This window comes from Melanostigma gelatinosum, assembly GCF_949748355.1.
Source record: "Melanostigma gelatinosum genome assembly, chromosome: 20".
Lineage (NCBI taxonomy): Eukaryota > Metazoa > Chordata > Actinopteri > Perciformes > Zoarcidae > Melanostigma > Melanostigma gelatinosum.
This window is the reverse complement of record NC_136653.1, coordinates 13,781,373-13,806,551: the sequence shown is the minus strand read 5'-3', so window position 1 is coordinate 13,806,551 and position 25,179 is coordinate 13,781,373. Positions and strand designations below refer to the sequence as shown.

Below are 25,179 nucleotides of genomic sequence, written 5' to 3'. Positions count from 1 at the left end.
TGCCAACCTCCTGGTCTGAAAAGTGACGCCAATGCGAAAGTGCCCTTAACCCTCATTCTTTCTAATGACCAGCAGGGGGCGACTCCTCTGGTTGCAAAAATAACTGTGATTGTATAGAAGTCTATGACAAAATGACGCTACTTCTCAACTTGATTTATTACTGCAGCAAACATTTATGGTCTCAATCATTATATTCAAGTCTTCTTCAATACAACATGATGTTTATTCAGTATAATTATAGTGATTGTCAAGTCGCGACCGCAGCATTTTCAGGTTTGTGTGCTGTCTGTGTTTTCATCTTGAACTTTAGCTCTTTCACAGTGTGTTTTCTGTGTATGGAAGTTCATTTGAACTTATTGGTCGCCCAAAAACGTCTTATTGAGCCGACGGTTGTACCCTCTCGTGTCACTGAGCAAAAGAACAAGCTGGTAACCGCCAAAATGTCGTACTTGAGTCTTCAAAATGATAATCCAAAAAAAATGTGTGACGTAAAGGTGATGCGACCACTATAGTCTATGGTTTGTCCTGATTAGTCCATCCACCACTTTGATCCTGACTAAAATATCTCAACAACTATTAGATGGACTGCCATGAAATTTAGTTCAGATATTCATTTTCCCCAGAGGATAAATCCATCCGACTTTGATCATCCCCTGTGGGTCACGTTTGTGGTTACGAGTGAAATGTCTTGACACTTATTTCATGGATCGACACGAAATTTAGTTCTGATATTCAGGTTTCCTTCAGGATGAATTGTAAGAACTTTGGTGATTCTCAGACTTTACATTTTTGTCAATGAATACATATTGTACAAACCGGGAAGAAGGAGTTTGAAAGATATGGACATTTAGCCGACAGAGAGGGTCTAAACAAATACTTTTTTAAGTTGTATGATGGGAAGCGTAGGGCCGAGGATTTTTTAACCTTTACCATACGTGCTAAACGCTAGGAAGCCTCTGCTGCTCCACCAATTTTGAATCTGTCTCTAGCAAGTCCTTTAACTTTATGGAGGTGCAATACAATATTGTTGGACTGTATTACACTTTTATTTTTTCTTGTTTCTATCATGTTTTGTGCATGTGATAGGCAAAACCTGTCAAATTCAGAGTGTTCTAAGTTGTACAACTACTCTATTGTTGTTATACCACAATAAGCTTCCTACAGTGACGCACACGCTGCCATATTACTGATCAGCATTGGTGATTGAAGAGCATTTACTGTACTTTGATCTGTCGGGGTCAACAGTAGCTGCCCTCTGCTTCCTCCTGCAGGCAAAGCAGCTGTTTAAAGCATCAGTTGGGGAAGTTGGCAGCCAGGATTCCTACTTCAAGAGGTGGAGGGTGAGATGTGGGAAGTGGCGCTGGCCAGCAGCCAAAAGGGGCAATCCAGACCTCATTGTCCTGTTTCCAGAGGTAGAAACAGTGCCAACAGGACGCTGTGGGCCCCGCTTTTTCAGAAAAAGTCCGTAAAGAAAGGGGCATCATTGAAGGTTTTCTTGCGGATTTAAACAGACAGACCTGTTGTTGTTTCATTGAAAGGCAAATAACATGCAGCAACATGCACTCATACCAAAACAGACACACATGCAGACAGTAAGTACTCTAAATGCTGCTCTTTGCACTTAGTAGCACTGGCCCCTCGGCCCCTCACTCAGCACTCAAGCACCAACACTCACCACCATATCCGCACACACTTTCACACATATCCGCAAACGGACACAAACAAACGGACACACACGCCACAGCTTAATGGCTGCCAAGATAAGAACAATGCGGCGAATGATCTGGAGAGGGAGGAAACAACGGTGGGGTGCATTGTGTGCATATGTGACCCCTGATGGAAAGACCTGGGGCAAGTGGTGATGTGCAGAGAATGTGAGTGGTGTTGTTGGGCAGAGGAGGACATGAGGGTGTCGATACACCTGCTTCAAAGAGAGATCTTGATGCGGAGCAGATCTCTGCACCCAAACATGAATTTTAAAAAAGACAGCCGACTTGTCAACTTGTCATTTCATTCATATTTCCTTCACTGACCTTGACCAGTGTGGTTGTGAAGTTTGGGTGGGTGACCCGGCAGGGGATGACCAGCGGCTGCGTCTCCTTCATGTACAACACATCTGGGCTCTTACCCGGACGTTCCACAAATGGCTGCTGGCTGTCTGAAACCCAAACGCTGCGGTCAGGGACACATTCGGTACCAACAATAAACGGGTAAAATAAAAGCTGAAACAAAGACGCTTCTTTCAATATCACAGTTCAGTATCGTAATATGTACAGTTTCAAGTGTCAGTTCACAGATATTAAAGGAAAATTCCCACAACAGCTTCTCAGAGCTCAGGTTGACATTTTCAAATGTCACTGTTTGTAAAACCAAAAGTTAAAAAAAATCAAAGATGTAAATTTAACGGTGATATAAAACAGAGAAAATCAGATAATCTCAAGAAGCGAAAACGAGAGATTGTTTGATTTTCAGGATTATTCAATTATCATCTTTTCAGCTATTCATTTCTGATATCTCCACCTGCAAACCAGGAAGTGATTGAAAAAGGTGTTCACAGCTTTAAAAACTGACATTTTAAAATTTCAATGAGAACATCTCTGTCCAGAAACAGTGTCCCGTTTAGGTAGATGCTGCCGTTTTATTTTCTTAAGGCTGTAAGCATCAAACTTCCATTCTCCTCCATTGTGTTGAGGTGAAAGCCGAAATCTCACAGACAAATATCTCAAAACATGGCTCCCTAAAATCAATACCATCATAGAGCTTGGTTAGATAACAGTGTGTACAAGTTTGGTTTTAGAAGTGTGTGTGTGTGTGTCTTTTTTGCATCTTCACTATGAAACACTGTGCTTTACTATCTTATCATTTTCTTTATTTTCTATTTCTTTTAAACCCAAAGCCTGAAGTAGGCAGCTTACTTGATCAGCCCTGAGTACTGTTTGCAAAATCCTTTCAGGCTACATGCAGGTCCAATAACCTTCACCAATAAGGTAGGACAGCCTGAGTGTAGCCTGAGAGGCAAACGCTGGGGCAAAAAAGGACCCACGCTCGGAAAACCAACACGACACATTAAGAGTGAAGGGGAAAAAACAAGATTTGAAAAAGTGAGAGGGTTTGTCCTCCCGTCCCCAGTGGAAATGACCTCTTTGACTGAGTGAGAAAATACGCTTCTCTATAATCTTCTGCGAACTGAACTGACCCTTTAATTTCATGCACACAGAGAAAGGAAAGAAAAAAAATCACCTGCCTACATGCACAAACACACAAACAAACACACACACTTCCAAGTATCAATCTCAGCAACAAACAAAAACAAACAGACACACACACTCGTAAACATACTCTGTCCTCCACACCCACTCATTGAATACCCATTCAGCAAATGACTGCCTGTAGTCAACAATAAACACACAGATTGTTTCGAAGCAATCAAACGGCCTCTCTGAGCTTTCTCCTCCCAGCTCGACCACTGTAATAGTGCTGTGCCATTGAAAAGTGTGGGTGTTGCTCCCTGTATTGTTTGTTACCGTAGGGTGTTACTCAAGGAAAGACAATCTCTGAACATTCGAACAAAAGTACCCAAAGGACTAGCGGACTGAGGGCTTCCTTCTCTTGCTTTGATTCCTAGAGGACTCTGGGAGGGAGGCAACGTCTGAGCAGAGCCGCAGGCCAAGTCTGACGCTTAATGGACATGCTGACCTGAGCGATTGATGGCCCCCGAGGGTCCTGTTGGCCAAACAGTAGCGTGCCCTGTGACCCTGGCCTCCAGCCCAGCTACAGCCCAGCCCAAACAGCATCACCCTCCAGGACAGGGAGGAGCTGGCTGGGTAGACATCGTGCCTCCTCTACCCCTTGATACCGCTGAGCCGCTGGCCTTCATCTTATCCTTCTCAGTTCCTCACACACACACACACACACATACATACTTCCACACACCTCCCCGCCACCACCTTGGAGAGACACAGCGACATCCCCTCCCAGCACACCCCCTTCAAGTCCTTCCCCTCCTCCCCCAAGCACAGGATGCTTCAAGCAAGGCTGAGCAGAGCAGATAAGGCTGATGCCCTGGGAAACTCTGCCCAGGCCTGAGTCTTTCAGCAGCTGGGCTATTCCTGGCTTCGAGGTAGCACGTAAATGAAAGTAAAAAAGGATTTATATGTAGACAACAGGGAGGTATAGGACCCAGGCTGAGAAAAGAGCGGCCGGGGAGGAGGGGGATGAAACTGTGCCAGAGTCATCTCGAAAGATGTGCTGTTGGGACAAACAGTGTTGGGATATAATTGTCTCTCTGGCATTGGTCTGCATTTAGCACCCACCACGTCCTGTTTAACCTGGAGATATAAACACAGGCATGAGGGGGTGAAGGCGTGAAGGCATGAGGGGGTGTTCAATGAGTGCAGCTGGAGAAACAGAAAAGAAGTGTCAGTCGTGCTCTTGGACCTCGGGGGCAGCAGAGTCTTACCTGTGACATAGACATAGACGGAGGTCTGTTTTCGGGTTCGGTGTAGGTACCTGCAGCGGAACAGGCCGGTGTGCTGGGCCTGGGTGCTGCGGACTGTCAAACCGCTGCAGTAATGCTGGCTTTTCCTCCCACAGCGAGACTCCTCCACTTGCACCTCATCTCTGGCCAAACCTGATGGGAACGCCCATGCCAGCTCCCAGCGACCCCTGGTCAACAGGTACAAGGGGTTAAATAAACGTTTGGCAATCTTTGCGTGTGCATTCACATTCAGCGACGGAAGATGCTATAAAGGGCTTTTTTAAATCCTCTATCCTCTAAACCTGGACCACCCTGATGAAACTTGTAGAGAGTGTAATAGGAAGCAACAGATTTTTGGGCTAAAATACGAAGTAAAAAAAATATATTGAGAGGAGCTGGAGACAAATAACCTGACAGGACCACTGGCTAGGAACTGTTGAAGGGATATTTTATTAAAAACGTATGTATTGCGAGTACAAGAAACATAACTGGAGGGCAAATGGGAAAAAAATACATGAGACAAGACTCAAATCAGATATATCTGAATGTAGCTATGAATGAATCCACCAACAAGGCTGCATGAAGACGGAAAAAGTGTGAATGAAGTTCGTTGTGACGATTTGATTTTGCAAATCTCTTGGTGAAAGAGATTTGAGTTTTTGGGGAAAACCGTGAGTAAATCTCTTCTACAACAACTTAGTGTCTCAATGATTTGTAATTACATTCTAATTTTATAGAGAGAGATTGAGGCTTAAAGATGGTGTTTGCTTTGATTCACAGGTATCAAAGATGGGGATTGCCGTGTATCACGGTTGCCCAAATTAAGGTTTTCCGGCCCGGATCTATCTCCCTGAAACTTACCTGCAGCTGAGCAGTAGCGTCTGGTTGGTGTCAAGGACCAGCTGGCGGGTTTTCACATCCAGAATAGGAACGCTGTACTTCCTCTTCTGATCTTTGTCTGGAGAGGCAATAGAGAGGATGAGAACCATGTAGAGGCAGCAACGTCCCAGAACTACTGAATATGTGCATCACAAAAGAGTAGTCTGGTCTTACAGTGATTATAAGGTGATGAGGCTTTATCTATGGACATGTGGACCTCTCCAGAGAGTCATTATTCAGTGTTCTTCAGGGACATCTGAGCAGGATGTTTACTTTCTAATATGGGGGCTCGAGTCCTCTGTTCATTGAAGCAGAATGTCTTGCTTATTCATAAGTAATTTGGCAAAATGATGGATGAATTATATCTCTTTGTGTCGACCCGGATCTACATGAGACCACTTTCTGAGGAAATCCTGGAAGACAAAATACTGGACAACCAATAAATACTTTAGACAGTCCCTTCATGCTGTGTCCATTGCAGACTAAACCGGACTTTTGAGTGATTGCAGAACCGGTCTTGGTGAGTCCCGGCTCCACAGCACGTACTCCATCCAGGCCACAGTATGTGTGACCCCCTGCACATCTCCTCGCTCAGGCCACTTGACAACTTGTGTGGAAATGCGTAAGCAGTGTCCCTCTTGTTTATCAAATAAAGGCATTTCTCCACTCCATCGCTGAGGTTTATTAATGAGAGATTAAGACGACTGCGTGTCCGCCCTTCCTTCCTCCCAACAACAGCGGAAACATCATTCAGGGAAGTCCGTCCTTCACCGTGACTGCTCCTTACAGAGTGTGCAGGTCAAAACAGTCTTCAGAAGACAACCGTCTCACTGCTCTGAGAGTTAAATCACTTGTACAGCAGCGAGTTAGTTTATCACATCCATTAGTACCATTCATTGTCAGCATCATTGTTCCCAGAGGATGCCCCATTGAGCAGATCTAGCATTAGTCACACTGCAAGCACTTCCGATACTATTTCCTTGGATTTCACATTGTGTGAGTGAGAAACACACATGGCAGGGTGAAGGAAGGCCGAGAGGAAGTTAGGAATCTCCTCCAAGCCTTCTGGGGACTTTTCAACAAGCTGTTAAGTGTCTAAAAGCATCATTTCCAAATAATTTAGTAGTTTCCCTGCTACTTCGCCCGACTAAAATAGACGTCTTTTGTTTCCAAATATCACATTTCCAACCACAGAAAGTGAAAATCATGTGAAAATATGCTTTTGTGGCAAATTCCACACACACACACATTGATTACGACTGGGGAAAAATAACTCCAACTGACTTCTCATGAATTTTGGAAGATTCACTCGTTCACCTCAATACCTGTTTATACTGAAATCACTGTATCTAATCTCAAAAGCTTTAAGGGGAAGACATTTCAATAATTTCGGCAGAATTCGTCTGCAGTTTGATGGAATCAGGCAACATTGAGATGGTGACAATCAATGATATATGGTCGTTTAAGTATATGTGAAATGTGTATGAATGGATGGTGATGCATGTTGTACATTAAGACTCACTAATATAATTCTTAACATCCATTTATTATCATGTAAATATAATTATTCTACTACTTTGGGTTAAAAGTATTTGTTGATTGACAGATTAGTGCATTGACTGAAAAAAACCCATCAAAATTCTACATCTCAAGCTATAGGGTTAAAATCGTGCCTAATCACACTCCTCGGCCTTGCAGTTGCGTCATATAGTTGCCAATTGGTATGAGTTAATCGTGATGTTTCGTTAAATTTAAACTTTTGTTAAAACAATCGATAAAACATTTAAAAATCTTGTTTTTTTTTAAACAAATGGGTTTATTTAATAGTTATTCAAGGCACATATTGTGGTAAATGTGATCATATGTCAAATCAGGCAATGCATACCATTCTTAATTTGATGTTATTTGCGCATAGTTTGATTTTGCATTGAAACACAAAGTTTGCTTTTTTTCTGTTTTAGCCACAAAAGACCACCAAGCGACCAATAACACCGCAAAGTTTGCGGGGAGTCTAAAAGCAACCTACCGACTGTTTTGGCAATGAGCACAGATTAACCCAGGCTCCAGATATTTTCCTTCAGCCGGTCATGACCCCTCGTTTTTATAAATCAGAAGTTTCATTCGACTCAGGAAACATCGCCCTGCTGAGTCCATTCAACCGGGGCCAAGCGCACAATGAGCCGGGCCACAGAGCTCCGCATGATCCAAACAAGTGTCCCGCAGGATAGCGCTTATCTCAATCTCTGCAATCAGCGCTAATAGAGGTTTACAAGCTGAACAGCCTCAGACACACGTCCGCACCGACCACTTAAAATAGACCAATAACTGAGCAGCCGCACCACAGTGCGCCACAATGAAGAGGCACATCTGTGCATCTTTTGTTTTCTTCCAAAGTAAAGACTGGATGTTCTGCTTTGGTCAGATAACTGTTTAGAGCGTCAAGATGCCTTACGACCCCACAGGAACCTCTAGTTTATGTGTAATAATATCGTAGGTAACAGTCGTGGGTAAAATACAATTTTCTACAGGTTACAACCACTTTCCTTGCAGTTAACAACCGTTAAAACTAAACTATCGAATAATAACTACATAAGGTATTTGCATCAGCAAAGGTAACTCAAAGTCACTCACCCTTTGCAAGAGCACCATACATTCCACATAGCAGGCAGATTAGGATCAAATGCATCATCTCTGGCGACTCTGATGCAGCGAGCTGGTTGCAGATATAAAATATGAAACACGTTTTTATTCCTGCTGATGTTTCCCCTCCCTCCAGAGAAGGCTCAACACAGCGCGGCGCACTTGGCTGTGGCGCTCAGCGCGGACGGTCAGTGAACAGAGACGATGGGTTTCCTGAGGATAGCTGCGGGAGATCACGCAACAGGACACCGCGCTTGAACTCCAGTGCAACTTTTTCCCATCGATTTGGATAGTGGCGCGGATTTATACCGTTCCCACAGTGCAGCCACCGGATAGGTGACGTCACGGAAGTCCGCACACCCAGCGCGCGTAAGAGCAGTCCCCCATCTAATTCAAGCAGTGGGCCAGTGAGGCGTGAGTGACAGTTAATGGTCCAAAATAGGTCTTTCTTTTTGACACACTTTAAAAAATGTATGTTAACATTATATGACTACTTTCTATCCAATAGTCTGCAAGTTCTGTTATTTCCAACAGGCTAGAAAAACTCACCACTGAATACAGTGAGGATGCACACACACAGGACAGCTGCACACCGGCTGATCAGCACGTAGGCACCGGAGACATCGGGGTGGTGCCCTCATCAACAACTTGACAGGCGTGTTTCTCGCCTTTCAAACTGCAGATATTTCTTTTCTTTTCCCAAAAAGAAAATAAACAAGCGTTCTGCTTGGAAGGGCAAGTAGAAAAACACTGATCTCACCACTTAGACAGCTAACCTCTGTTAGATGGGGACTTCTTGCGCACACCATGACGTCATCAGATAATGACTCCAAACTTCCAAGCGTCTTGTGCAGGTGCCTCATATTGTAGGCTACTCTTTTCAGCCAAAAGCACCAATTACATCTGAAGAACTAGAAATGTATCAGCTTCAAGTTTAAATTAGGAAAAAGATACATTTCTCTGATGGACAGTAATAAAAAATAAAAAAAACAATATAAATGTGATAATAAAAATGCAGAAATAAATAGTTTTGTTGAGACCTGCTGCATTTGAAATTGTGTCTTTAATGTAAAAGCATATAATAAAATTAAACAATGATGCAAACTTGTTTTTTAATCCCTTGGGTGTAAGGTGCATCATTCTCTCAGAACAGAAAATAAACAACGGTGCAGATCGGCCGCTGGGTGGCGATGTGAGCTGAATGACCGCAGGAGAAACAGCAACATGCAAGTGTGTCTGCATAGAAATGATTGATGTATATACGCTGCTCTCCTAATGATCTTATTTGCTCCTTACGCCAGCATCAACTGCATCATGTCTTCAAGGGGAGCTGTGATCATGCTTTTCATTGAGCATAAAGTACAAAGGAGGCACCATCGAGATAAATTAAATCACAATAAAACTGAAATCCAAAATATATTATAACCTCCTACTGAGGGATGATTCACTTCTCTACAATTACAGAATATACTGGACATAAGGCTATGACTCAGATGAACTCATGACATACAAATGCACAAACATACACATACAGTACAATAACTCTTAAACACATACAGTCAGTCATGAACACACAACATACAGTACATGGACGAATGTAGATGAGGACAATAATATATAAGGTTACATGTGTGTGGGGGAGAGAACTCTTTCCACATTCAATAAAAGGACTGTTGTGATTTCTGTTGGCAACACCTGACATGGTCACAATCTCCGAAGTGAAAAATGTAGCTGGAAAATGTAAGAAGGAGGGTCGGAAAACAGGAAGTAATTGGCTACATTTACACGCACAGCATAACCTGGCTGGTTGTCGTACTTTGGCCTGACCTGTCACATGTGATTGAGGAGACTTACTTGCTCTGTCAAAAGTGTCGATCAACTGTGGAGCAGTAAACATTGACCCACAGTTCAGTCTACAAGTGTAAAGACAGTGAAAAGGTAACAGAGTACCAGGATTTTGAAACGGAATTGTTTTTTTTTAAATTCTGTAACCTGTATTGTTATATTAATATGCAGCGACCAAAAACCAAGTCAATTGAATAACCAGGTTCAGCACTATTTTTTAAAAGAAAGCTGGTTGGTGTGGGGCAGTGCTGGCCCCGTTGCCATCGACAAACAAAATGGCCGCATGTGAAGACGAACTCAGGCCTGAAACCTTCGTCCATGTGTGTTAAGTCTGTCTTTTTTTTTTCACGTGCTATTCAGTCACACCTGTCCTTTAGTCTGCTGATGGATCCAGTCGGTGAACTTGACCACCTGTGTGTAGACACCGGGGCGGTTCTGCCTCGCACAGCCCTCACCCCAGCTCACAATCCCAGCCAGGAACCACCGCCTGCCTCGCTCCAGACACACCAACGGACCTCCGGAGTCACCCTGAGGCAAGCACAAATGCACAGTGGTGGACATTCAGACAAATAAGACAGGGACATCAATATGAATACAGAATATAAAATCATTTCCAGAGCAGCTGAAGTGATTTCTCATCGCAGAAACAGAAAACCAGTGTCATAGAGGATGTGAGCTATCAGCAGTATTCTGCCACCAACATTATGCTGATAGTCGCAACCGCTGTCGCCACTTGTTGTCAATTCATTTTTACAATATGTTTGAACTTTCACTTATGGTATCTTCAACCTCTATCGGTGTGTTATAAATCCTGGGAAATGTAGAAAATCAAACAGAATTGCGTGAGAGATGTCGTTATTCCATAAAAATTCATACTTGTGCGTCGACACACCAACAGTGATGTACACGCTCACCTGGCAGGCGTCCACCCCTCCTTGCATGTTCCCGGCGCACAGCATCCTGGGAGTGACGGCCTCGTCATACAGTTTGTTACAAGTCTTCCTGTTGATGATCTTCACCGTGGCCTCTTGTAAGCGAGCGGCCAGTTCACCTATAATTAAAGCAAACATCTTGTGGTGTTATGAATGTCACCATGCTGTGACGCTTGTCTATTTTGGCCCCATGTTGCCTCGTTTCAAAACATCCACAAGAGCTAAAAACATACTTTTTTTTTGTAAACTTAAAAAAAAACTTTACCGTCCTCCATGAGGACCCCCCAGCCCGTGACGTAGCAGCTGGTTCCTGTTGTGAAGGTGTGCGAGGGCGCGGGGACGCACACAGGCTGCACCAAGTCATTGAAGAAGACAGGAGCACTGAGCTCGAGGAGGGCGATGTCGTAGTCCGAGGTGAACTGGTCGTACTGCGGGTGGAGGAGGATCCGGCGAATTGGTCTGGTGGATGCTCCGTTGTTCCCCGAAGTCATCACCCGCATTCCCATGTAGGCCCGCCACGCACGGGCATCTGAGTATCTGCAGACACAACGTACATGGGCACAGAGCACACATGGATTATGATTATTACAATGAGGCTTTCCAGGCGTCTTTCTTACTTAATGGCATCCGAGTCCTGGAAGCAGTGAGCTGCAGAGATGAGCCAGCGGTTGGCGACCAGCGTGGCTCCACAGACGTGTCCGTAGCGATCCATCTGGAGGCTGACCTGCCACGGCCACGAGCCCGCCCCAGCGTCAAAGCCACCCACGATCTTAGTACGCTTCCTGGGCCTGCTGCCACAGCCTGGGACACACAGGGAGACAGAGGGGGCACACATTATTGAGCAGAATTCTCTTTGGAAATGTAAAGGACTTTCATTCAGTCGCAATTACAACTTACCACAGCGCAGCTCATCGGAGCTGTCGAAGCAGTCTTTGACTCCGTCACACTCAGGGTTAACCTTACTTACACACTTTCCGTTGGCACATTTGAATGAGGATGAGGAGCAGCCTTTAAGGTCTAATGGGAATAACAGACATAGTTAGGCAGAGTGAAACAAAGGGCACTTTAAATAGAGAGAGAAGTACTTTTATAAACGCAACATATTGCAGTAAAATACACTTAAATTGATCGGTCGGTGCAACCAGTGATGTCTGACGTCATGAACACTCACACGCTCTGGTGCAGTTGAGTTCATCGCTGCGGTCTCTGCACTCAATAACACCGTTACACACCGAAGACTTTGGCAAACAGACTTTGTTGGAACACACGTGGTGACATTTACCTCCTGAAAAACAACCACGTGAGCTTTAAATCATCAAAATAACAACGAGCACAGATTGTGTGGCGGCGGTGTCGGTCGTTCTCACCACAGGCGCCCTCTTCACTGCTGTCTGCACAGGAGCTCACACACTGGCTGCTTTGAGGCTTACACTGGCCGTTCCCACACAGCACCTCGCCTGGCCTGCAGGATGCTACATGTTTTACACATATGTGCAAACATGCACATAGAAACACACAGACACACACAAACCTGAGTGTAGCACGAAAGTCTTTCAGATTAAGTGTGAACAAAACACCTACATCGGTCAACTGCACGGCCCTTTTGTGTCTACAATAGCGTCTTCAGGCAACAGACTTACAGCATTTAGCCTCGTCCCGTCCGTCTGAGCAGTCTTTCACTCCATCACACACCTTCTTCAAAGGGACACAGCGTCCATCTCCGCAGCGAAACTGCCGAGGACAGGCTGGGGATAGACAGGGATGGAATTTGAAAGCACTCTCTGGAATTACAGTACTTTCTTTGGTGTAGATGTGGATATGAGACCCCAAGTTCCCTCATGAATGACTTGCTGTATCAGTTGTGCCTCTCTGACGGAGCAGATTGCAGTGAGAGAGGCATCGGATTTGACTTACTGCCCTCTGGAGAGAAGGCGCGATAGAGCAAGTGGAAGCCCTTGTGGGTGAGAGATTCGTCCGAATGGAAGTGGAGGGAGAGAGGAGAGGAGTAGACTCGCCTTTTGCTGCTGTCTGACACTGGATTACACAGTCTAGATGCAGAGGAGCACAAAAGGAATTCTCACACATGCAGGCACATAAAACAATGGCTTAAACAATTATGAGATGAAACACATTTACAGGAAGTGAATATTGTAAAATAATTTTTTTTATTAGATTGATGCGGATGAAATGCTAACCCAGAGTTCCTAACGTGGGCCACACAGCTCAGTTTCACAACTCACTTGACCCCTCCGACGTCCAGCCAGTCTTTCTCACAACCGTCTGATGACGAGGAATCCTGAATGTCCATCATCACGATCGTCACGGAGATCAGGTATCCTGGCAACGGCGCCTGATAAAGTAACCAAAGACGACTAAAGAAAGCGTCCGCAAGCTGGAACGTGGACGGGTTACATGCAAAAGGGATGATTCACTCTTTCACTCTCTTACATTCCAACTTCTCTTTCTTATTCTACTGTGTTTAAACACACACACACACACACGTCTACACTCACCCGTAGTATCCAGGTGCAGTCTACGTTGGGAGGGTAATAGGAGGGGTAGTAGGGGGAGGTAATAGAGCCGTTCCAGGAGGAAATCGACCCGCCACAACCTGCAGGGGGAGTGAAGTGCACAGAATACACAATAACACCAAGGCAACTTTGCTCTACATCTGCTAATAAGTGGAAATAAATCATTCCAGCACGAACATGAACACATCACACAAGATCTGTCTGTTCATGAGAGCACTCAAACCTGCTTTTGGGATGGCTTGGAAGTACGCTTTGAAGAGTGCTCCATCCCTCTGTCTGCTGAAGGAGAAGGTGACCAACATCACATTCCCAGAGGATGTCAGCTTCATGACAGGCGACGGACCCGAAATAGGCAGCCCACACCACCTGAGACGGGTAAATGCATCCAGGATATGTACATATACACACAACATACAAATGAGACACGCTACAGAGGTGAGATCAGCACTGCAGCAGAGAATGAATGTGTTTACCGTGCGATTATCTTGTTCTGCAATGGAAGTAAAAAGTCGTAGGCCGAGAGCTTGTGGGCGGTGCAGCTTCCCGGCGTGGCACCGTGCAGGGTGAGGATGACCAGTCGAACCACGTGACCCGACGGCACACGAAGACGCCACTGGTAGTACGGCTTCTTGGGACTCACGAGGCTCAGGGTGCGGTTGTTGCCATATTTGGCATAGAGGTCAAAGGACATCGCTAGACAGAGGACGTGATTTATTCAATATTTAGAAGACTGAACGATGTTCAGCGCACTTGTTCCTGTTCTGTCAGCAGACCCAGCATGCAGGCCTTGAAAGCAGCATTAATGGCCACCTTAAAAGTTGAGATCAGACTGTCTCTCTCATTATTAACTCGTCATTAGAAACCTGATCTTAAGCTTTTGTGATATTAAGTCAAAGCCTTGCTCTTCTCACCTTGGAAGCCAAGCTGCCACTTCCCACTCTGGATGCTGTTTGGATTCTTACTCTTGTCGGATTTTTCTTCCGATTCAAAGTCGTCAAGGTCCAAACCTACACACACACACAGAACATGCCAAAACACTCAAATTCAGGACCACTCCAGAGCAGTAAATACCCTGATATAAAATCAGAAATAACATTGAATTCTAAAATGATATAAAAATGAATTATTCCTGTGTAAAATATGTAAAACGCTAGGGTTGGCCCTTAATTAGTTGTTTCTATTTTAAATGTCATGGTGTGTTAAGCATTTGTGAGTTTTTAATTTATGGATGTAACTGTTTAAAATCAATGTATTAGTAGTTATTGTGTAGTATGACGCTAATATCTGCATTTTGTTGAGGCCAAAAACCACATGTGAGCCTATGTCTGTGACTAATGTGCATGTAATGTACAGTAAGAGCCTCTACCCAGCAGGTGGAGCATGTCGTCATCTTGCTCCATGAAATAGCGCTGCTCGTTGCAGCTGTCCCGCTGCACCTTGTTGCTGCCAGGAAGCCTGCGCTGCAGCCTCTCGGGGCCGGACCTCTGGATCGCCACTGCAACGGCATCCGGGGCGGAGAATTGACTCCAGTAGAAGACGTTGAGCCCTTCTGCTCCTTCACTGTCACACAAAGGGTTTACAATGTTGCTATTCTGCAAAAAGGACATATAACCGAGTATGTTGTTGCCATGAATGCTCCTGTTGTGTATGAACTGTTGCACATGTCATTTCATCAGGAGGCTTTCTGTTCGCGCATCACACCTGAAGGCAGTAATTCCTGAGTGCAGGTAGTAAGAGCTCCACGGCGAGGACTCGTAGAGTTCTGAGAACTGTATTTAAAGAAGACAAAAAGGATGGTTTACCACATACTGTATAGGTGTGACATCACTGCGGTGCAAGTGAGGTCACTTTTCACTTGTAACACATGAACACACCTGGTCGAACATGCCCGAGTTCAACAAAAGCATTGTTCTTGTGTGTGTGTGTATTTTGACTTTGAACAGCACAGAGCGCCATTGTGTCTCTACCTGCCGGCCGTGTAGAGTTAGGACCCTGGAAGGTATGGGCTCCTGGCCTTGACTTCACCTGTTCTTTAATGAACAGATGGCTGTACAGATACTATGACCACTTAACAAGCCTGCTAACTCGCCCTCACAGCCGACTAAAGGAGCATTACACTATGTCAGTGTAGAGTTTGGGGGATTTACACCCATCAACTTGCCATTTCTCCACTGCTCAGCAAGAATGACCTTTTGCGCCAAAATCCCAAATCCCCCCTCTCGTATCTCTGTCCAGCCCCGAATCCCTCTGTCATCCCACCCTGCCCTACTGTGCTGTCTCTCCCTCTCAACCCCCAGCGTCAAACTGAGGTTCACCTCCTCTCTGTAGTGTTCGGCACACAGAGTGGCTGATTGTGTGAAAGCTACACAGACAATGTTTTTATTGAAGGCCTGCTCTTCCTCTCACTCTTGCTGCCTGGGCCTAGCTGGACTCACAAATGCCAGGCTTGTCCTCAGCCCTGAAAGGGCCCTGTCCCCGGGGGTCTCGGGAACTTGCACCCAGCTCCTGTTTCAGCTTTACATTTAACACCACCAGAGAGAGACAGAGAGAGGGACAGAGGGGAGAAAAGTGGTGCAGAAAAAAAAACAGAGAGAAAGAGAGTAGAGGACAAAGCCGAATAAAGAGAAAAGGAAACGAATAAGAATGCAAAGACATTAATGGGAAGTAGAAAGAGGGCAGCGGCGTTTTGCAAGCCCAACATTAAAGACACTAGCCTGCTGCAGTGAAACATATCAACGTTTGAACAGCAAGATCAGCTTCAGCTGAGAGCGGGAAGGTCACGCAGCACTCTCAAGTGTCATTCGGAGGGGAGGCAGTGACAGACAAGTCCATCGTCCCACTTACATAATGGTTCAAAGCCTGAGCCTGCAGGCGGAACTGAGGAGAGGTGGAGTCAGTCAGCTCCGAGGAGAAGCTCAGGTTTGGGAACTCCACACTGCCACCGAGGAAGAACACTGAGGAGGGCGGAGCTGGAGAGGAGGAGGTACAGAGCTTTGAGACAGGTGCACTTGTGTGACTGCGGGTGTAAAGTCACAACTAACACATTTTAATCAGGACAGGAGAAAAGCGGGTCATTACTCACATGTTAGGAAGTGGAGAGTCAGTGCAATGGCAGCAGCGAAGGGAAAGAAAGGCAGGAGAACCAACATCCATCTCCTCCAGGAGCCACAGACCAGAGCTCGCCCCCCCTCCACCTTCTGCTCCTCCTGGTCCTCGGGCTTCGTGGGGGGGCCCAGTGACTGGCTGGGCTCCTTCACCTCCCCCTCTCCCTTCCAGAGACAAGGGCATGACTCAAATATCATACCGGCTTTTAATGTCTGCGCTCAAGTTGCTTCTAATTGTTTGCCTTTTACTCTTGTGTGCACGGCAATAAAGAAAACGCATATCTGCCAAAATCAATGAGACATCGATGTAATGGCTGAGCAGCCACTGATTCAGGGAGAGTAACGGTGAGCATCTCTGAGCTGAAAGGATCTCCTGAAACATTGAAGGGGTTGGCAGGATTCCCCGGGGGAGCAGACAAAGCGTGGCTAGACGAGTCTGCTTTCCCACGGCCTGGCTCTGCGGTGTCAGCACTCTATCAAGTGTCTCACCCTGATGTGAGAAAGACACCCACATACCGCAAGAGACAGATTTTGCAATTAAGATGAGCCGTGGCTGACTGGGTTTGATGGGTTCTGGTTATTGTGCATCATTTTGCTTTTGCAAAAAAAAAAAAGCTCACCAAAGTTAAACTGACACATGTCGTTGTATACACATAGAACAGTTCTCGCAGAAAGCAAAGTCATGTTTGGCACAAATGCCCTTTACGCGCAATTAAAAGAGCACACTGATTGTGCCTTACCTGTGCAGCGGAGCAGCCTGATAGTCCATGCCCGGAGACGCAGTACACTTCGCAAGTGTTTCTTTTGGGGAGAGTCCTCATAGCACTGTCCCGTTTAGCTCCGGAGAGGCGATATGCAACAATACCTCAGGCATAGAACCGATGGAGAGAGAGAGAGAGAGAGGGGAAACCCCCACTGTCGCTTCCTTTGAAACAAAAAAAAAGGCGCAGAAATCCGACCTGAGGGGCTCGGATGCGGCGGGCATTCACCGCCTCCCGTTTACCTGAACTGGGCGGCAGGTGTCACACGGAGCCCCAGAATGCAGCGCGGGGGACAATGAGAGCACTATGAAGGGCTCAGCCTACCATCCCCACAACCATCAGTGGGGCAGATATTGTGGGCAAACTGCCTCGCTGTGTATGCGGGAGTAAAGCTGGGAGGCACAAAGGGGTGCTTGATGGAAAGGTGTGCGAGGGATAACAATTGGGGTTCGGCTGCTGGACCTTTGGATGCTCCATGGGTGCTCAAAGCATGACAACCTGCAAATAGACAGTTTGGCACCAAACCTGACCACTGTGAGGGTGCAACAGGACATAACAGGGTTTAACAGTGACTGTCTCACTGCTTTCTGTTATTGTTATTATTGCCTTGCTTTTGCTGCTTTGTCTGTCAAAGCACTTTGTAAACTCTGTTTTTAAAGGTGCTATATAAAGAAAGTTATTATTATTATAACATGGGTTTATAGTCCAAGAATTGGAGGGAAGAATGCATCCAAGATACTTTATTAGAATAAAATCTTTCAAAAGCACTTCCTGTTTGCTTAGTGCAAAACTACCTGTGTATACCTGAGTCACACATGAATAACACATAAAGGGCAAACATTGCTCTTGAATAAATACACAGTACACTGATGATGCTTTTATTATTTGGTGTGAGCGACAGAATATTTAAACATCTGCTGGCACTGGATGAATAAGAGCTTCATCATGTCAGCTGATATGGCTGTAGATCCAGGAGGTGAACTTGTTGACCCTGGTGTAGACCCCAGGCAGGTTTGGTCTGCCACAGCCCGCCCCCCAGCTGACGATGCCAATCAGGAACCAGCGACCCCCGCCCGGTCCCTGACAGGACAGAGGACCCCCTGAATCGCCCTGAGAAACAAAAAGTGCAGTTGATGCAGAAAGAACATTAAACATGTATACGGCAACTTTCAAAGCTTCACATCCACCAGTATGAATTAAAACGCAGGTAGTTATGTGTGATTGAGTCAGATGTGAGCTCACCCTGCAGGCGTCACGCTCTCCAGAGGGGACCCCGGCACACAGCATGCGGGACGAGACAGGTCCGTAGCTCTTCTTACAGTCAGTCTGGCTCAGTAGGGACACCTCCGCTTTCTGCAGCACGGCGGGCAGCACTTTGTCTGCAGGGGGGCAAGATGGACGTAGATCATGCAAATGACAGATGTGAATAGATACACATCTGGCCGGCTTTAAGCTGACATCAGCAGTAGCTCATGAAGAGTGCAGGAGTCGATAAAGAGGCTCTCTTCCTAAATGGAGCTGGAAAAAGCAGCACAGGAGCATGTATCTAAATACCGTATGTAACATTAAGTTTATATTACTTACTGCATTATTACAATGATGTTCATAGAACACTGCATAAACTAGCCCCATCAGACAAACCCCCCTAACGGACATCATGGTTGTGTTAAAGTATAAAAGTCACTGAGGTGACCAAAGTGTTGCTCACCCTCCTCAGAGCGGTATCCCCACCCGGTGACAATGCAGCGATGGCTGCCAGTGACAGTGTGGGAGGAAGGTGGCAGGCACACAGGCTGGACCAGCGGGCTGAGGGAGGAGGGCCAGGGCTTCTTCAGCTGCAGCAGGGCGATGTCATAGTCCAAGGTGTACGCGTTGTAATACTCGTGCACCACGATCCGCTGGATCTCCGCCACGAGTTTGGCACTGCCCTGCGTCAGCATGCCGAGGTGGGCTCTCCAGTAACGTGGGTCAGACAGCCTGGTGGAGTCATAGGTCAAGGGTCATCAGAGGGAGACAGATGTAGATCATACTGTCTTCAATAAAACTTGAAAGCAGATCAGATCAGTGACAGGTTTGTTCGTAAAATCAATACTATGACCCGGAAGCCTTAAACGTGATGATTGCCAGATGAACTAATATTATGCATTTACATGTTCACAACTCGTGTCCACACAAAGGCATGACATGTGAACGGTGTTTGCAAGTACATTTACAGTGTTTTAAGGGGTGACAAGTTTTAAAGAATGGTATCAGTAAGAGTAGGCCTGCTGCTCTATACTTCAAATTTGTGATCATATAACTACAACGGGAGTGAGTGTGACTGACCTTTCCTTGCTGAAGCAGTGTGCTGCTGAGATGAGCCAATCGGAGGAGAGGACAGAAGCGCCACAGTACAGATTACCAGAGAAGTGGAGGCTGACCTGCCACGGCCACTCCCCCTCCACAGAGTTATCTCCACCTACGATACGCTCCTGTCCTGCAGATGAACCAAAGTTCTTCACCAAGGAGGGACGACCACAGGCTGAGGAGCACAGAGATGGATACTGTTGTTATACTCGTAATGTTATACTGGACACAGCATGGACATGTGCAGTATATTACAAATCCCCCAACGAGAGACCAAGCAGTGTTATTACTATTACTGTGACCATGTGCAGTTTATAGATCTATTAGGAATTTATAGTTCAGTGTTTTCTGTATCAGTGTTGGTTTACAGTGGGTTTTCTATGCTGACATACTGAGTCATCGCCATGACTGCTGCTGCCTTATTAAAAAGTAGAGCTTTGACGAGTGTGTGTGTGTGTGTGTGTGTGTGTGTGCGCATGTACAATATTGTCCCGAATCAGTGAGTGATCAAAGACAAGCCTGTTGCCATCACCTTGAGACCCCATTATGATGAAATAACAGCGACCAGAGAGAGCCATTACAGCTGGGTCAGCTCAGTGCTGCAGGTCAGCAGGTTTGGTGCATGCTGCCCAGTGGATTATAAAATAACGACAACATTCTCATGAAGCCACATGAAGGATCTGGCAGAGAACTGGCAGTGTAGCGGCACTATAATCAGTATCAGTTGCTTCATTATGAGCAAACAACTCAGGTGGAACATAACCAAATGCGTGTGATCCTGGCTTAGTTGATAAATCATTTAACTGGTCTTCAGTTTAGAGAAAAACAACTTTAAGAAAAGTTCCTGACAGACTACAATTACGCTGATAGTAAGGTAAACAATTAAGATGATAAACGGGTAGAGGAAACAGCATTTTACCATCATCTTCCATAATTTGTTTGGAACTGGATGTTAAAATGTCAAATGATGGAGGCCAGAACAGTTGACTTATTCAAAATGTGTTGACATGTTGACATTTTCAAGACCCAAGGTGCAAGATGTATTACTAGAAAAAGGGGTGGCTACAGAAACATAAAATGATATTGATTTTCTTTTCTTTATGTTGCCGCTTCAAGATGTGCACGTGGAGCAGGTAATGCAGAGCGCTCACCACAGTCAGCCTCGTCGCTGTGGTCCTGACAGTCAAGAACGCCGTCACACTTTGCGTTTTTCTTCAAGATGCAGGAGCCACTGCTGCATTGATACCTGATTGCAGAGCAGGTTGTTTCTGACAAAAGCAGAGAACATTACGGCAATTATGACTGGTTAAAGGGTAAAAAGGGGTCATAGATGAACTGTAAAGACTCTTACCCTGAGTGCAGTTGATCTCATCTATTCCATTGGTGCAGTCCGTCTCTCCGTTGCACACAAACAAAGGATGCAGAGGGCTGTTACCACCGCAGTTCTTTGTCGGCCTCGCTGTGAAGATATGTAATATTTTTCCATGTGCAATGTGTTACCAGTACTTCACAGTGCCTTTTTTTTAAATTTGAAGCAACCAGTACTATGTAACTTATATAGGACAACTGACAGCAGAAGACCTCGTCACTCTCATCCTGGCAGTCGTCCAGGCCGTCACAGCGGCGACTCTTTTCCACACACAGTCCTGTGGAGCACAGGAAGTGACTCTGCGGACAGGCTGGTGCACACAGGAGCGGGGAAAGAGACAAATTAAGTGCATTAACAAAAATTGCTTTTGCTGCATTATTTCTACTCGAGTGACTGAAAGACACCACAAGGCGCTTCCTGTGTTTATGCCGCTCAAATCTATGTGAATGACACAAAATGTTTCCTCTCTGTAAAACAGATTGTAACTTTTAGAATCCACAAACGAAGTCATGCACTCACACCCACACTGAAGCACAATGAAACACCTATGATCTGTCATTTCCTACAGTGTATCCGGGCTGTTAAATATATAGGAGTCGGGCTCCGGGCCCGGCAGTGCTTACGCCGGCTGATATTGTAGCTGCTGTAAGACGCCTGGAAAGGCTGAGCAGAGTTACGTGAGCTGCAGCGAAACTCCACCTCTGGGCTGTGGTCAGCGATCCGAAACACCGTGTGGTGTCCCACGTAGCTGCCACAGAAACTGGGGAGGGAAAGCAACCATGAACAAACCATCACAGGGTGTCGTCATGGGACGAATAAGAATTGACATCAATGTAAGAAATAACTTAACGGCTAAATAATCATCAGACACCGTCTATGATTGGAGATATTTGTAACAATGGACACAATTACCTGAAATACTTGTGTCTTGAATACAGTGTACATTTAGTTTTGAGTGTTAAACCTATGCCCACATACATGATTTCATTGACCTTCCACCAGCCATGTTCACAGCCCTTCACTTCCTTTGGTTTCAATACATAGTTCTGAAACTGCAGAGCAACTCCTAAAGCACTGTTGGGGGTCTAGAAAAAAAAATACAGAGTACACAATCAATAAAAGCTATTTGAAGTCACCAGTAAAGAAAAGCTCAGCCGCAGTTTTACAAGTCATGTACGTGTGTGTGTGTGCTTTACCTCGAACTTCCAGGTGCAGAAGCACTGTGGGGGCAGAAGGCTGGGGTGGAAGGGGCTGTAGATTTGACCAGTGATGCCAGGCTCTAACTGGGTCTCAATTTGAGACATACACACTGAGAGAGACAGAGACAGACTCAAGGATTATACTTTCATCCCAACGTGGTCTGATAAATCTCAGGGGTGCGAAGATGAAAAATGAAACGGGGGAGAATCAAAGACATCTTTCTCATACCCAAAACAATGTTATTATTCTACGGAAACCGTAGGTGGTCTCATCCCCTTAAGGTCTCTTAAGATGACTCTGTTCACGGCTCATAGACATGTGTTTAGGGATCACACACACAACCACTGGCATATAAAGTAACAAGGTAAATGTGTCATACTTTCTTTGACAATGGCCTCAAAGTGTCCTCTGAAGCTCTTGTTGCCGTTGGTCATTCTGAAGGACAGCAGCATGACATTGGAGGTAGACACCAGGGAGAATGAGTTGGACACTGGCTCACACATCCTGCAGCACAGAGACACACTTGAGCTCATGTCAGGTTTATGTTTTAGCGAAAATACAGTGACGTATTGGAATAAAAGCCTTTGGAAATATGCTAATAGTGTGTAAAAACAGACCTGTGCAGAATGCGCCCTCTCATGGGCAGCAGGGCGTCGTACACGGTCAGGGCATCGTTCACACAGTCGCTGGGCTCAATGAGGAAGGAGGTGACGGTGAGACGGATCATAGAGCCGGGGACAGCGGTGAGTTTTACATGGCAGTTCACACCACCCCATGACGAGAAGACGTTTAAAGGGACGCTCAGCCCGGGAAGGTTGGCATACAGCTTATCCACACACTGTGAGCCTGGGAGGAGAAAACAAACCTTCAGGGACACACATTATGACACACAGTGTAACTTCTATTGCACTTAAGTATCGTCTCTTACCTGCTCCATGTGATGAATAATCTGATCGCTGAACAGCTGGAGGACGACACAATGATCAGTCTCTGCATTGATACACACTTCTAGGACATGTAAACACACGGACGCACCATTGATGAGGATGGAGTCTATATCTACTGGGAGACCCAGCAGGTAGCCTACGGAGGACCTGTTCATCAGGCTGGTGTGGACCGAGTCTCTGAAAATGGCTTCCACACACTCCTCACACACTGCCGGGCTCTTTAATCGAGGGACCACGAACACCATCCAGAAGTGAACCAGCACACCGCCCTTGTTGTTGTTACTGTGTGAGGAAAAATAGGGTTTACAGCAACACTTTAAAAACAGGGTGTGTCGCTCGGCCGTAAATAAGTGTTGATGCTTGAAACTGGAATCAAAAGCAGGAAGCGAAACATAAATGTCAGCTCTTTTTGCTTCGTGATGGTGATGACTAACAGGCCCGCTGTACCTGAGGTCTGAAATGACAGCTTGCTTGTAGAGTCTGGCCACTGAGGACACCTTGTACACATTGCTCACCTACGAGACACCAGCAATTAACTGTAAGACTCTCTCAGATCCTGGTTTGGCACCAACCATCAGGTAAATAACAGGGTTACATAAATACGTACCACGTGTTGTATTTTGTTTGCCATGGACACAAACTCATGGGATTCTGCCTGCCGGTACTCCGGGATAAACTCCACGTTGGCAACACGGAACACACCGGCAAAATACGCTCCACTGTTGCTCTCCCTGCGAACTGATTAAATCAAGTCAAAACTTGCATTACACTATAAAGATATTAATATGGGACTTAAGTATAAGAATCCTCTCACTTACATATGAAGACCCACAGCAGGGACCACATGATGATCACCACCACACACACCACCGCTGCGATGATGACAGCCAGGTGGGGGATGCTCAGCAGACGGGCCTGCAGCCACTTGAGTCCCCTGGGCTTCCGTCTGGTCTTCCTGCACTTCCTGCAGATCTTACGCAGAGTGTGGTCAACTGTGGCCACCTCCACAGACACATCTGCAATCTACAAGCCAGGGAGGGAGGACACATTCACACTCCCAATGCAAAGCGCCCATCGCGGTGGCAGTCAATTTGACTTGCCCTTTTCGAGGGGTCATTTCAGTCGGTGTGGATTCTAATAGGGATGCGGTTAATGATGCTCCACCAGGTTCAGTGTTGGGACAAAAGGGCACAAGAGAGCACTTCGAGGACCACGAGGACGTTCAATTACTAGAAAAAGATCAAGAGCGCATAACCTTGCTTCTACCATTCATCTCTTATCACTGTACCATATCCAGGTCAGCTAGTTTAGATTACAGTAGGCTGAACAATATGCTAATCAATCCAGAATGCACATGAGACATGAGTGGGCAAGTGTTCAAATAGTACACGTCCCAGTATGCACTGAAAAAACATCAATGTTCACAAAGGTAAACAAAGCCATCCCATTTAGCTGTTGAGCAACAGTGACGTAAGCCCGAGTCTACCAGTAATGACGCTCCATTACCGGTCACTTTGGCTTGAGAAGAAAGCCCGCCAGCAACTCCATCAGATGCAGCGCTCGGCTGTCATTGAGTTACCCAATGCACATATATTATTCATTCGGTGTCATCCCATACTGTGCAAGCGGCACTTAATCCATCACAAGTTAGTGGGATATAGATTCCCCTATTTTACACATTTAATCATTTCATCAATGACAAAAGGTGTTCAAGGTTTTGATGTTGTGTCCCCTCAAATCTCCAGGTTTTAACCTGGAGGACTGGCTGTATTCCTAATTAAAATGTGCCAAAAAGATTTAACCGATTCAAATTAAGATTTAAAATGTTGTAGTTTAAGTTCCGGTACTTCTAGAATAATAACCCCACATTAAGATACATCTTACTTACACTGGCAGCTTCCAGTTGAGATGCATCATCACCTCCGCTTGTCTTCTCGTTGGCCTCGCGCTCTGTGCCCATGACACAGGCATCCCTTCAAGCCTCTATCATCTAATTCCTGATTTCCGGGTTTTAAGATCCATTCTTTTTTTCCTTCAGCAAAAACCGCCTTATAAAAAAAAAAAAAAAACGGCAACGAACCGCGTAGAGCCACACAGCGCAGTGTTTGGATGCACAGTCGACAGGCGTGTGAAACCAGATCCTGGCAT

At 45.7% G+C, this 25,179-nt stretch overlaps 3 protein-coding genes across 3 annotated transcripts in view; all 3 read right to left on the bottom strand.

Annotated features, from left to right (window-relative positions):
* flt1 (fms related receptor tyrosine kinase 1) overlaps positions 1-8,250 on the bottom strand; it is a 48,601-nt gene extending 40,351 nt beyond the window's left edge. The window contains exons 1-4 of the mRNA XM_079291924.1: positions 7,988-8,250; positions 5,339-5,435; positions 4,460-4,665; positions 2,034-2,158 (exon numbers count right to left, since the gene is read on the bottom strand). Of these exons, the coding sequence (XP_079148050.1) occupies positions 2,034-2,158; positions 4,460-4,665; positions 5,339-5,435; positions 7,988-8,045 (486 nt within the window). The 5' untranslated portion in view covers positions 8,046-8,250. The remainder of the gene's footprint in view (positions 1-2,033; positions 2,159-4,459; positions 4,666-5,338; positions 5,436-7,987) is intronic.
* A 1,951-nt stretch (positions 8,251-10,201) lies between these two features.
* On the bottom strand, positions 10,202-17,229 carry LOC306793984 (suppressor of tumorigenicity 14 protein homolog; the record flags this gene model as incomplete). The annotated part of the gene is made up of 19 exons (XM_079291830.1): positions 10,202-10,369; positions 10,756-10,892; positions 11,039-11,310; positions 11,391-11,574; positions 11,671-11,790; positions 11,945-12,058; positions 12,141-12,245; positions 12,414-12,518; positions 12,688-12,821; positions 13,014-13,123; positions 13,287-13,384; positions 13,528-13,670; positions 13,778-13,997; positions 14,216-14,311; positions 14,671-14,864; positions 15,006-15,073; positions 16,149-16,273; positions 16,387-16,573; positions 17,149-17,229. 19 exons carry the CDS (start codon positions 17,227-17,229, stop codon positions 10,202-10,204), a joined length of 2,661 nt encoding a protein of 886 aa, XP_079147956.1.
* Positions 17,230-18,117: 888 nt separating this feature from the next.
* tmprss7 (transmembrane serine protease 7) lies at positions 18,118-24,991 on the bottom strand (the record flags this gene model as incomplete). Its single annotated transcript, XM_079291811.1, has 18 exons — positions 18,118-18,279; positions 18,412-18,548; positions 18,878-19,146; positions 19,495-19,690; positions 20,667-20,783; positions 20,867-20,974; positions 21,087-21,194; positions 21,508-21,644; positions 21,863-21,969; positions 22,081-22,193; positions 22,464-22,588; positions 22,702-22,930; positions 23,013-23,040; positions 23,112-23,313; positions 23,479-23,546; positions 23,639-23,769; positions 23,850-24,054; positions 24,920-24,991. The coding sequence occupies 18 exons, from the start codon at positions 24,989-24,991 to the stop codon at positions 18,118-18,120; spliced, it is 2,514 nt and encodes an 837-aa protein (XP_079147937.1).
* Between the last annotated feature and the right edge of the window lie 188 nt (positions 24,992-25,179).